The sequence below is a fragment of the Spea bombifrons genome, chromosome 1 (assembly GCF_027358695.1).
Source record: "Spea bombifrons isolate aSpeBom1 chromosome 1, aSpeBom1.2.pri, whole genome shotgun sequence".
Lineage (NCBI taxonomy): Eukaryota > Metazoa > Chordata > Amphibia > Anura > Pelobatidae > Spea > Spea bombifrons.
Window position 1 is genome coordinate 89,931,734 of NC_071087.1, and position 12,980 is coordinate 89,944,713.

At 38.4% G+C, this 12,980-nt stretch overlaps 1 protein-coding gene across 1 annotated transcript in view; it reads left to right on the forward strand.

Moving 5' to 3' along the window:
- Window positions 1-453: 453 nt before the first annotated feature.
- Window positions 454-12,980, forward strand: part of GRIN3A (glutamate ionotropic receptor NMDA type subunit 3A) — an 83,458-nt gene continuing 70,931 nt past the window's right edge. Inside the window, exon 1 of the mRNA XM_053465859.1 lies at window positions 454-1,935. Coding sequence (XP_053321834.1) covers window positions 1,018-1,935 — 918 coding nt within the window. The 5' untranslated portion in view covers window positions 454-1,017. The remainder of the gene's footprint in view (window positions 1,936-12,980) is intronic.

Sequence of the window (12,980 nt, forward strand, 5' to 3'; positions counted from 1 at the left end):
GGTGTCTTAACGTCTTAAGGAGTATCTGGGACATGGTCCTGCAATCCATGGTACTCCAAGGTAAGAGCGATATTATTATGCAAAAGAAAATAATTGTAAGCTTGCGAGCAGGGCTCTCTCCACCTAATGTATCGGTTTGTCTGTCAATTCTCGTCTTGTCAGACCCCTTGAATATATGTATTGTATTAAGCTCTGCATAAACTGTTGGCGCTATATAAATAAAAGATAATAATAATAATATATGTTAAAAGCAATATAATACAAATAACAATACAAAATTACTCCTGGACTAAACCACTATATAAAAATGTAGTTCGGGAGTGAAGGAGAATTTGTAGTCAACTTATGTGAAGGAATACTGATTCATAGTGATCTGAAGAAATCAGGAGACACCAGCTCTACTCAGGCTGGTTACTGCAGCAAGATGAGAGATGATGGCTTTTCTAGGAGCATTGTGGGTAATGTAGTTTTGCTGCTCTTCCTAAGTGTACATAGTTGAACGCGACGGACTACAAATCCCAGTGACCATTGCGTTGCAGAAGCAGGTGGAGGGAGGGAGCGCCTCCTAGCATGGGATTCCTCTGCTTTTCCGTGGGATTTTAGCGCAGCCAAGCGACCGGCCGTAGCTAACTGCGAAAGCTCCTGGCAGCGCGCAACTTTTGGACTGTCAAGGAAGATTCTTACACCTGTTTACTAAAAGGAGACATCCGATTACTTTAATGCGCTGTGCGTGTCTTACTAGGAAGAGCATCGATTGCCATTCATCTTGTTTTTAAGCTTTAAAAAAATAAAATAAAAGATATGACAGAGATGCAAGAGATCGTGCGCGCTCCTTACTCCTGTAGCGATCCTTACTCGTGCGGCTCCTAAAACCGGCGTTTAAAGGAGAAGTTTGCTGCGATCGCCATCTGCACTGTTGTAATGTGTTCAGCGGAGGCTAAAGGCGGAGAGAGAGCCCCTTGAAGTGGTACAATTCTTTTATTTTCAGCCCCTTCTTACTCTTGCTTTCATTTGCTCATGTTTGTTGGAGCTGCTGAGGCGTCCAGCGAGAGAGAAGCTCAGAACTTTTGGGGAGAGGATGAGGTTATTGGAATCCTGTGCGCTCTGCTGGTGAAGACTTGTCTTCTGCTTCAGGACCTCAGGCTTGACTGTTCCACTAAAGCCGGTCATTCTCGCCCTCCTCCTTTCTCTTCGATGCCAGTGATGTTGAAACTGAGTTGGTGGTGCCTGGCGCTGAGCAGGGTCTGCCTGCTGATTCCCTGTGCTCTGGTGCTAGCCAGGGTCCCTGGCTCATCCTCACACCCTCAGCCTTGTCAGATCCTCAAAAGGATCGGGCACACGGTAAGAATCGGCGCTGTCCAGCTTCAGCCCTGGAGAACCAGAGGCATTCCGAGCCAGAACTCCCGTGCCTGGACCGAAAATGACCCCAGGCTTCAGAAGCTGGTCTCAAACGGTGGCCAAGATGCGGATGAGGTTGAAGGGATGGATGGGCGACCAAGGGATGAAGATAAGAGCGGCTCGGATGGACCTAAGGTGGGGAGAAAGTGGAGCCATAGCCCACGGAGTTTTATTGGCTACCGAGGTGGAGATGAGTTGCTGTTTCCCAGAGATGCCCTACTTTTGGCAGTGGATAATCTCAATCGGGTGCCGGGGCTTTTACCCTACAATCTCTCCCTGGAGGTGGTGATGGCTATAGAAGCCGGGCTAGGAGATCTGCCCATCCTCCCATTTTCCTCCTCAACCAGCACCTCTTGGAGTAGCGACCCCGTGTCCTTCCTTCAGAGTGTCTGCCATACCGTGGTGGTCCAGGGGGTTAGCGCCATCCTGGCGTTCCCCCAAACCAAGGGCGAGATGCTGGAGCTGGAGCTCATCTCGTCCACCCTGCACATACCGGTTGTTAGCGTTGTGCGAAGCGACTTTACCAGAAAAAGTGAGGTGAGGAATCATTTTATGTCATCAAACCATGTGCGAGCGCTAACATAAAATAAGCGATCTAATGCGATCACATCATAACGCTATAATATAATCATACAGCGCTATTAGTAAAGTCGCAATACTTTAACTCTTTAAATGCCTGCCTGGTGAGATAACAGACTTTTAGTATGTAGGCGGTATAGTCATGTGGACCAAATAAATATATAAATATAGCCCAAACAGGCAATGAGAGCAGCGATATGCCACATGAACATATGGACTCCTTACATTGTATGTCAGCATTCCTGTACTCTCAATGGTTGACACTGATATATGTTTCGATCCATCTTGAAAATACTGCATATATTTAAATATATATATATATATATATATATATATATATATATATATATATATAATATTAAATTGGACCCCATACAGAGTTCACCCATTAGGTCTGCCCTGACCCTTCAGTTATAGCTGTGTGACCTTGGCAAGTCTTTTCTTCTAACCACACTGTAAACTCTTGGTTGAAAGATATACACTACTGTATACATATGTATGAAAAGGAAAAGTGGATTTCGATATGTTGCAAAACACCAAGTTAAGGAAAATGACACCAGGCAGTGTGGACAATTCAGATTCAATGTGATTATGATACAAAACTGTCACATTTCTGCTGTCATGCAATGTAAGATTCAAGTCAACAATAAGTATAGATGATACATAGTATTTCTATATGTATGTTTATATATATATATATATATACAGCATATATATATATATATATATATATATTTAAAAATATATATATATACCCATACACACACAGATTTATAGTGCACATCCCTACATATGTTTTAACACACACACTGACTCACACACATATATATATATATATAATTGCCATTTACTTAGTGCTTTTATAAATATTTATGTATATATATATATATATATACACTATGTATCATCTATCACACTTTAAAAATCATCTTGTCACACTTTACAATAGGAGAAATGTAACGGTTGCCAAAGAAAGAACCAAATGAAACGAAATAAGGAGGCGATACACTTTTTGTTTCATCATCACTTTGAACGTGATTTAAAAGCTGCCTGATGTCATTTGCCTAGCTTGGAAAGTTTTTACTGTTTTTGGAAGAAGAAAAAAAAAAAAAAAAAAAAAAAGTTTACAAATGTCTCCCTGATAAATCAGTTTATTTCCCAGCACTTGTCCAGAAAAGGTTTTATATGATGCTGGAGGAATTGATTTCATCTGGCTGGCGATGGCTAATTAAGTTTTATCTACAGCGTGTGCTTTCAGTCTTCTGTATCAAGCAGCTGTATGGTGCTTAACCCCTTAATGACAAAGCCAGTACATGTACGGGCTCAAAATGCATTGTTTTCAATGAGTTTAGGGACCGCCCATTGTCCTTAAGGGGTTAAGGAAAGTGTTTTGAAAACAGGTGCCAGTAGCATAAAGTAGGCAATGCTTTGTGATTCTCATCATTTCTGCATAATGCGTTGTAATAAAAGTCACAAGTGTAAACAACCCGCTGTCATTAAAGTTCAGCATCTATATTGTCATGATACAGTAGCATCCTTCTCTCATTAACGGCACCTTTTAATTACTCTTAGGGCACCCGGCAGGAGACCCTAAAACCTTGACTTACTGGCACTATTTAACAGAGTTTAATTAAGTAACACTTATACTTAAAGTTCATCCGGCGCCATGGCTTATTGAGTTAAATCTTTATTTGTTCACAACATTTATGCCAATTAAAAGTTTGAAAACTCCTAAAAAAAAAAAAGAATATTGCTCCCAATGTACCAAGGAGTCTGTTTTATTAGGGCCTATGGGACTGTTAAATCCGGTGTGATTTTATTACCTTAGCTGGAGCAAAAACCCATAAAATGGTAATTTTACATAAATAGGGAACTGACTTGGGGATTGATGGTGCAACAGTTTGAATGTTTGTAGGCACGCCTGGACATCTTAATGTGGACCTTTGGAGATAGACAGAACATTTTTCAGGAACTAGGGATGCTTGTACTCGAAGACATTGGCATTTATAAAAAGCATCTCAAAATGTTAGGCATTAGTTTAAGTAGAGGTTCCTTCACTAATTGGTAATTGGTAATGATTAATTGGTGGGGGAAAAAAACCCACTATGTGAAAATGGTCAGGAAAAAAAGAAGAAAGAAAACACAAATAGAAGTGTATGCAATATTATAGAGAATGATTAAGAAAATAGGCTGTCATCAAAGACGGTAAAGGTCAGGAAGTCTTCAGAAAGGAAATGTAAATATTTATCACCACCCAGGAGGGATCTGTGTGTTAATATGTATACATTTCCAGAATCTGCCTTTTTCGATGCGATGAGTGTCAAGTCATCCATTAATTTCCGCTTTAGGAATAAAGCTGTTTAGCAAACATTTGCAAAGTTGGTTTCATTCCCTGTAGATTATGAGTAATGTCTCTGTCATGCCTGACTTGAGAAATCTAAATACATTCCACAGGAACAAAATGGAAAGCAACGCCACAAAGATAATAGTGCATCCATGCATGCTAATTTTTGTATACATATGAATACACATATGTATATATGTATTCATATGTATACATATGAATACATATATACATATACAAACATAATAAGTGTATGGTAGCTGGGAGGATCAATGTTCTTCCCAAGCAGGAAGTCATTGAGTTGCTGGGTTATAGCATCATCAGCTATGACCAAAAAAAATGTTTTAGGTTTCACATAAGATGACCTTTGAGAACAACTTTGTACATTCATAATTTCATAACCATCAGTGTACATCACTGATGCAAATCAATGCACACATTCCTTAATTATTGGAATACAAAAATGGTCTCTCGTTTACCTCCTCGGCTGCCTCTGTTGAAACCAAAATGTGTAAACAGGAAGCATACTTTAGTACACTTCATTCACATCCTCAGTAGCACACCCATTAAAGTCACTGGGAGCTGAGTGCCAATTTAAATCAACAGGAGTAGTAGCAGCCAATCACACGTGTGCTAGTTTAACATTGGTGTTCAGATAGCAAAGATAGCAAACATGATAGGCTACTGCTACTTCGACTGATCTCAATAGGAGCTACTAGAATTGTAGTGCAGTTAAGCATGTGCAGGAAACAAAAGGGGGGCCAATATGCATATAACATAAAGAAAAGGCTGTAATGGTCCTTTAATTAGTAAAATATGGTAAATAAGGAGGTGCATGGCAATAAAGTGTTTGACATTGAAGATATTTGCTTTGAAAATTGAGTTACTTGGGGTATTTGGAATCAAATGTTTCATAGCTTATGACCGAGGGTAGGCACCAACAATGCTCATGGTGGACATCTACTGGGGTCTGTGGTGGACAATTTAAAGATGTTCTATGGACCTTACCACAGACACTGGTGTTCTTGTATGGACACTTTGCCTATCTCCGCATATGATGTTTTAAATGACAATTCTGCTTTCTATCATACTGGAGAAGCAATTTTATCTTGCATTTCCTGGTATGACATAACCCCAGCATTTCAGGTGCCCAAAAAAGGGTACCTTTGTTGAGGATATGGTCAGAGGTGGGGCAGACACAGTTAGAGGTGGGTGGCAGCATATTTAGTGGGGGGCTGAAGCAGGACCAACAACTGACTATAGTTATTTAGCAACCTTGTGAAGTATTGACACAGAACGCCAGGATATGACATCATATTGGGACACTGCTTCAATACACTGATAGGTAGCCACATGGGTGCTGCGATTCAGGTCTGTGCTGCAAAAGCCAAAACTTTAATTAATTTTACAGCTCAGTGAGTGATCCTCTAATCTCCCTGATCACCACTGCCTCCGAAAGCTTTAGACTGTGTCTAAAAACCTGGACATTCCCACTTAAAACAGAACACGTGGAAGATACGTTATGAACTCTTTTGGACTTTCTGGGCACGGTGCTCCTGTACAGCGGCAGAAAAGTATAAAGAAAATGTATCGCTCCCGGTTTAACCAGATATGAGAGCCTGTAAAAATATTTATGTATTTGTAATCAGTTTAAAACACATTTCCTATAGATAGAATCATTTTCTTTGTAACTAGTAACATAACAATAAACCTATACATTATAATAAAATGCATTGCTATTAACAGTGCTAGTGTCAAGGTGGTGGTAATATATCAAGGTATAAAATGATGTAATAAAAGACAAGACAAGATATATGTGGGTTATTATATTTTACGTTGTCTAGATGTTGCTGCTGAACAGCTGATAGCCACAAAATTCACCAGTGCTTTTTTATCGGTCTCATTGGTAAAAAAAAAAACCCACTTTAAATAATCTTACAACATGATATTTCTCTACAATGAAACAATGCATGGGTTATAGTTTGCATAAGGACAGGAGGATGTTGATTACAATAAACATCATTCAAGCTTTAATTGCACCAGGCATTTGTAGAAATGGCTTCCCTCCCACGACGCATAATTCTTACCTAAAATATTACTATTAAAGTACTTTCCAAAATTGCATTAATGATTTAGGTGCTCTAGAGGCGGCCAAAAAAAATGTCTTTTGTCTTCATACAGCAATTAAACGATCAGTTGAAACAACCACACATATTAAATGGGCTTGGAAATTCAACACAGTTCTATTTAATTCCTAAATATAAAAGGGATTGGCGGCCAGATAAAAATAGTAGCTATCAATTCTTCGGTACAGCAGTCATAAAATATAGTTCTTACGTATGATCCGTATCCTACTGCATCGAACAACAATCAATTATATTGTTAGATTCTGGTGTTATGGGCTGGTTATGTATGCATAGGCTTGTTGCAACCTTCCTCCAATGTCTGTGACTTGCCGTGTTAAACATGGAGTGGGGTACAGACAATACATACCATCATCCTGTGTCGCTCATGCAGTGTATAGAGCTGTACCAGCAGCAGGATGTGCGAGGTAACATGACATCACGCGTATTACCTCACACTTCCTTCTGCTGTGTCCTGCTGTACACACCGGGTCCACAGCAAAGCATGAAAAGTAGGCACAGAGAAGTGTGCAGTTTGTTGGTGAATTGGCTTGTTTTGGAAATATACTTGGTTTTAAAATAAGGTAGTATTTTGTCTCGGGGAAACAGAGATTTGTGGCAAGAATGGGCTAAATTAGTATAAAGTATATCCTCAGTGAAGGCTGCCTCTACCAATCAACAGGAATCAGAAACTTAACAATATGGAAGAGTCAACTTAGTGGGGAGGGGTAATTATGAAAATCATGAGAACAATAACTGTGTTATGCATTATAACGGGCCAAACCAAAAGGTTTATCCAGCTAGAAGCTTATTGAACACACCCCAGTTAGTTGCAAATTAGATGAAGAGCAATTTACCATTTCATCTATGTGACTTAACTGTGCTTTCATGATTGATCTACTTGCATAGCTTCACCTTTGAAAAGGGCTGGACTTCCCTACATGGGAATTTATTCAGTAAAGCGGGAGCTTCAACTCACCTTAATTATATGCGTCTAAGGGTAAACCTTGGTAAGCCCACCTTGTAAAAAGGGACAGGTGGCACTATGTCAAAATTCTAGGATTGGAACCTCACCGCCATTGGCGCTTCAAAATGCATAGTGAAGGCATGGATTTGAAATGTTCGAAGACCTTGCTACTTACTCTTAAACAACGGTTTAAAGAATATAATACATAAATCTGTGGGAAGAAAGATCTAACAATATATCAGAAGCTTAGTCTACAGAAAGAAACCCTCACCTTGAGAAAAAAAAGGCTAATTAAAGAATGGTTTAATTGCAAGCTAATAAACATCTACAGAAGCCAACTGGTTAATATTGCCATAAAATAAAAACACATGCAAGGCTACAAAGTAAATACAAACGTGGAATATTTAAAGGGGAAATAACTATATACATGCTAGGACAACTTTTTTTATGAACATAATTTCAAAATCAATTATTTTCACATCGGTCCTGATTTGTTTTTTATTATTTGCATAATGTGTGTTTTATGTACTCCAATAAAAATGTGAAATGCATGATCTACATGTGCTTTAAATATATGTTTTACATTACATTACTTTTTTTATAGAACGGCAGCCGATTCTGTTGCGCTGTTAAAGGGAAAATGAACAATAACAGTCAAATTGGGAATAATATTAAGATTTACTGGTACAGAAGGAAAAGAAGGCCTTTCTTCTTGCAAGTTTTCAGTTTATCAGGACTTTGGGGGAATGAGATAGAACGAGATGGACTGCTTGAGCAAGAATAATTAGATTGTGGCAAGGATCATGTGGAGAAGTCAGTGGCCTAGAGAAAAAGTACATGTTGTTCTCCTGAACCAAAGCCTTTTGCGTCAGTAAACTATTATATGTGATTGAGATGTTCACAGCCCACAACTGAGTTCTGGGAAATACATTTCACTGAAACAGAATAATGTACGGTATCAGTATGGCTATGTTGGTTTAGGATTGGGTGTTTTTGATGTTTAACACCATGCTATTCTTTATAGGCTCGGCGAACGCTGTGGCCGTTTATTTCCTGTGCAGCAGGCGTTCGTCTTGATTTCAATGGAGAGCTTTCATGACACTTATTGGCTGCTCCAAGACTTCTGTTAAAGTCAGATGCCTATATATATACACACATATTATATATATATATATATATATATATATATATATATAATAAGACAGACTTGGGTAACTGAGTAACGCAGTAGGCCATTGCATTGTTTTCAAACGGAAGAGCTCGGTAACGGCTTTAACAGCTTTTTAAATTAAAGGCAAAATACCCACTTACCTTCAATGTAAAACTTCACTGCTTAATAACAAGTGTCACGCCCTAGACCCAGTAGCGTACCTAAAGGGGGCGAGGGGGGTGGTCCGCACCGGGTGCCACTCATCAGTGGGGTGCCACGACAACTACCTAACGTGGGCCTGTATTTTTTTGGTGGGTAGGGAGGGCCACATACAGGATCCACCCCAGGGGCCAAATACTCTAGTTACGCCCCTGCCTAGACCTATTCAGGGTCACACTTTAACTAAGAATGGAATATATTTTCCCCAACACATATTTAGTCACGACAACTGTATGTCAGTTTTTCTAGAGCTACAGCTGAAAAGGTAGTCAAGATGAATATTGTTCATACCTTTTAGGGTTGCTTGGAACTCTCAAGTAAAATAGTTTATACCCCAAATGTTGTTTATAAAGAGTTTTTTGATATGTAAGAATAATAGGCTTTATTAGCTAGTATATATATATATATATATATATATATATATATATATATATATATATATACACGGCTATTCAGCATCACGCAGGGATTCAGAGAGAGAGAGAGAGGAAAGAAGCAGTGAGTGAGGCTGCATTTCTCTCCAAAACGTCTGGTTTTGTTGGCAGGGGATAAGCCGCCAAACTATAGTCATCTAAACCTTTTGTCTTCTTTATTTAAATTGTTTTATTTGCCAGACCTAACCCTGTCCTTAAACCCATTAATGACAATGCATTGTGAGCTTTGTCTTGAAGAAGTTAATAAAAGGACTGAGATTTCATCAGGCATGCAAACGTGTGTGGTGTTTCAAACACAAGACTGTGTGGTTATATGGTCCCAGGTCACGAAATATATATGTGCATCTAGAAGCAAAAAAAAGATGATCATTGTTAAGCATATGCCTACCCAGAATCCCTTGCAGCGGTGGTAGAACTACAAATCAAGGAAATGTCTAAGTGACCCCAAACATTTGAACTTTAGTGTTTATGGCTGCTTGTTGCCAGGATAAGAAGTGAAACAAAAAAATCTAAAAGGCCTAGGGGTTATGACCTCACAATAACCCCCTACTGTAAAACACCCCCAATGTATATAAAATAAAACATTTTTACAAACATATATTTATTGCATTTAATGACACAAAAGATCTAATTTTTCCTACATTTTCATAAACATTTTAGAGAACAATTTAATTTCTGTCACTTTTACTATTTGTTTTTTTGAGGAAAAAGATGGAGGGAAAATATGTTTTGTTGATTGATTTTGTGCTTTTACCACAAAATGTTGTTATGCGATGCATGGTTCGGCATAAAAGGGGTCTGTGAATAGCCTAACTTGTCCTAGGCGTCTCATGGAGGATAATGTGTTTCTACCCCCAGCACTTACAGTGTTAGTAGTCCAACATAAAGATTTCATTGTGACTTCGTTATGGTGGCAACCAACTGGTTCTACTAATGGTCCTTGTGAAAGACATTACTTGCCAGGAGGTAAAGATATCCTAAATTATGTTGCCTAAATTTAGAAATGGATACCATAACTCCAACATTTAACCGAATCCATCCATTTCTACATATTATTATTATTACAGCATGCCATACCTTCAAACGCGAAAGGCTGCGATCTGTCTGCATAAGAGTCTGCAATTTAAAGGCATATCATATTAACAATACTTTATGGGCATATCGAGTCTATAAATAGGGCACAGGATTTAAATATTCTACCGACTGTGGATCAGAATGTTATCACTGAATTATTTATGGCTGTAATGCTTCCTATATTGGGAAGTTTGTGCAAAGTTGAGAGATGCATTTGGCAAGGATACTTGTCTGTGTTAAAAGAAGCTTGAAGCAGAACTACTTAGCAATTATCTAATATAACAGGGGGAAGGGTATCAAAAATGTCTACACTACCATTCTTAGTTTTTGAAAGAAAAGCTAATTTTGTCCTTTCAAATCAAATGAAATGGTCCATACCCTTTCCCCTGTTAAATTAGATAAGTGCTAAGTAAACATCAGTAACCATCACTTCTGTGTTCCAATGGCACGTCGTGTTTGCTCATCCATGGACTGGAGCCGCGTACTCTTGCAGTGCGCTTATCTCACGTATCTTCTTTTCAGGGTTTGTGAAGGGTTTTAGGAACACAGATACACCTAAGGGTTTAAGACCGAGAAAAATATAGAAAATTATATAATGTAATAGTAGACTACAATGTATTTTTATATTTAATATACCTTAAAGCAATTAATGGATTTCCATGTTATATTAATAGTATCCCTATATTGGTCAGCGCAGAGAATACAGGATCTGGTAATAATAATCCACACAGAGCGTTAGACAATCTCTAGGTTTGACTGACATAATGCCAGCTGTACTTTTGCGTTCCCACTGGTGTTATGTCACTTTGCTCAAGGCAAACATATATTAATAACGGGATAGAGATTATGGATAGGTGCTTATTATGAGTAACACTCTCTGCACTTCTCTGTTTATGCAGTTGGAACTCCTCTCCTGTGTAATGGTGTATTTTAATAGATATGTTTCATTTAGATGCAATAATGTAAGAAAAACAAGTAGGCCCCGCTGATGTTGGTGGGCGGTCCCGCTGATGGAAAAATGGTCGGTCCCGTTGATGAAAAAATGGGCGGGAGCGGGGCGTGTCAACACTCCCCTCCCGCGTCCTGGAGGATTCGGGTCTTGACCCGGAGAAGCGGAAGAGCAGCGCTCACCCGGGAATATTTATATAGGGCCATCGTCATATCTGGGAACTCTCCGGGTTTGACCCGGAGAGTTCCCAGATATGACGATGGCCCTATATAAATATGAAATATATATAAATATGACCTTGTGAAAAAGAAATTTAAAAGGAATTTAAAGTTCCCTCAGTGACTTCTTTACCTCGCGGAGACCACCTGTTTGGTGACTTCTTCAACCTGGAGACCACCCATTTAGTGTCACATGGGAGGAGAGTTTGGAGCTTTTAATGATTAAGTTGTAAACCTTTCCTTCAAACTTTGCTGCATATAATATTTGGTACAGTAGTGCAATGGTGCGTCTTGTTTTAATTTGATTCCATATTTTATTACCATTATTTTTCACATAGGTACCAAACATCCCCTGTTTATGTCAGGGAGATAATACGTTTCCGTTTCCCAGGGTCACTTTGACCTATTCCAACATGAGGGATTAAATCATAAAACAATATAGTGCGCATGTAGAAGGATAGTGCATGTTTTTGATAATGAAACTCAACAACCTCCTGATGTAGATATGTTGATCTATAACTTTGGCATGCTAATCAATCAGGAATGCATTTTACAAGGTGCCGCATTATGTAAATTGAGTCGGTACAGATTTAGGTCATGTCAAATTATTCTGCTCAATTTTTGTTATGAAAAGTGGCAAGGTGAGTTCTGTACCATGTGAGATTTCTAGCTTATACATGGGAATAGGTAAAACCGTGGTTGGGTAAATGTCGTTGAATGGTCTGGACAATACTGTTCCTAGCTGTACAATACTGTGAGAGAATGATTTTATTTTATAGACAGATGATTCCCGTCCATCACCGGTTCTCACAGGCTATAAAGACAAAAGCATTTCCTGATTATATATATACATCTGTTCTAAGCAGAATACATCTCCTTTAAATGTTGTGTCCTTTTATTTTTTTAACAAAATGTTAATGGAATGATTAACTATAGAATTCCAGATATCGGCTGTGCCGTGGGAATAAATGGTAATAGGTCATAGATATACCTCTGAATGTTCTACATGATCTGACCCTGAGTCTATTCAAATATTAATCCTTTAATTTATTCAGGACCAGAGTTTTGTTAAACCCTAATACCCAGAGTTTTTTTGTGATTTTTACCATATGTTTGTTAATCCATGATTCTCCTTTTCCGAGTTTGATGTTCCCAAACAAATTATACATTGTTTTGTTCAGGACAAGTAGGGTCTTCTTTTACATTTATAGATAAACATAAAACACACCAATTAGTAATGATATGTAAACTATACTAAAATACTGAAAGAAAATTGCAATTTTTCCTCTACACAGTAGGTGCAACAGCTGAACAATGACCCAATTTATGTTACACAACATCCCCTGAATATAGTAATACCCAACATACGTATCTGTGATATGTTCAAGATGGTCACATTCTTACTTTACATATTACCCTATATTACACATTTATTAATACTACTAGCTTAAGTTGTTTTGTGGTGCTGATATATTGCTAAGTCTTTACTTGTAGTGGTAGGTAACAGAGATTGGGGTACTTTTTA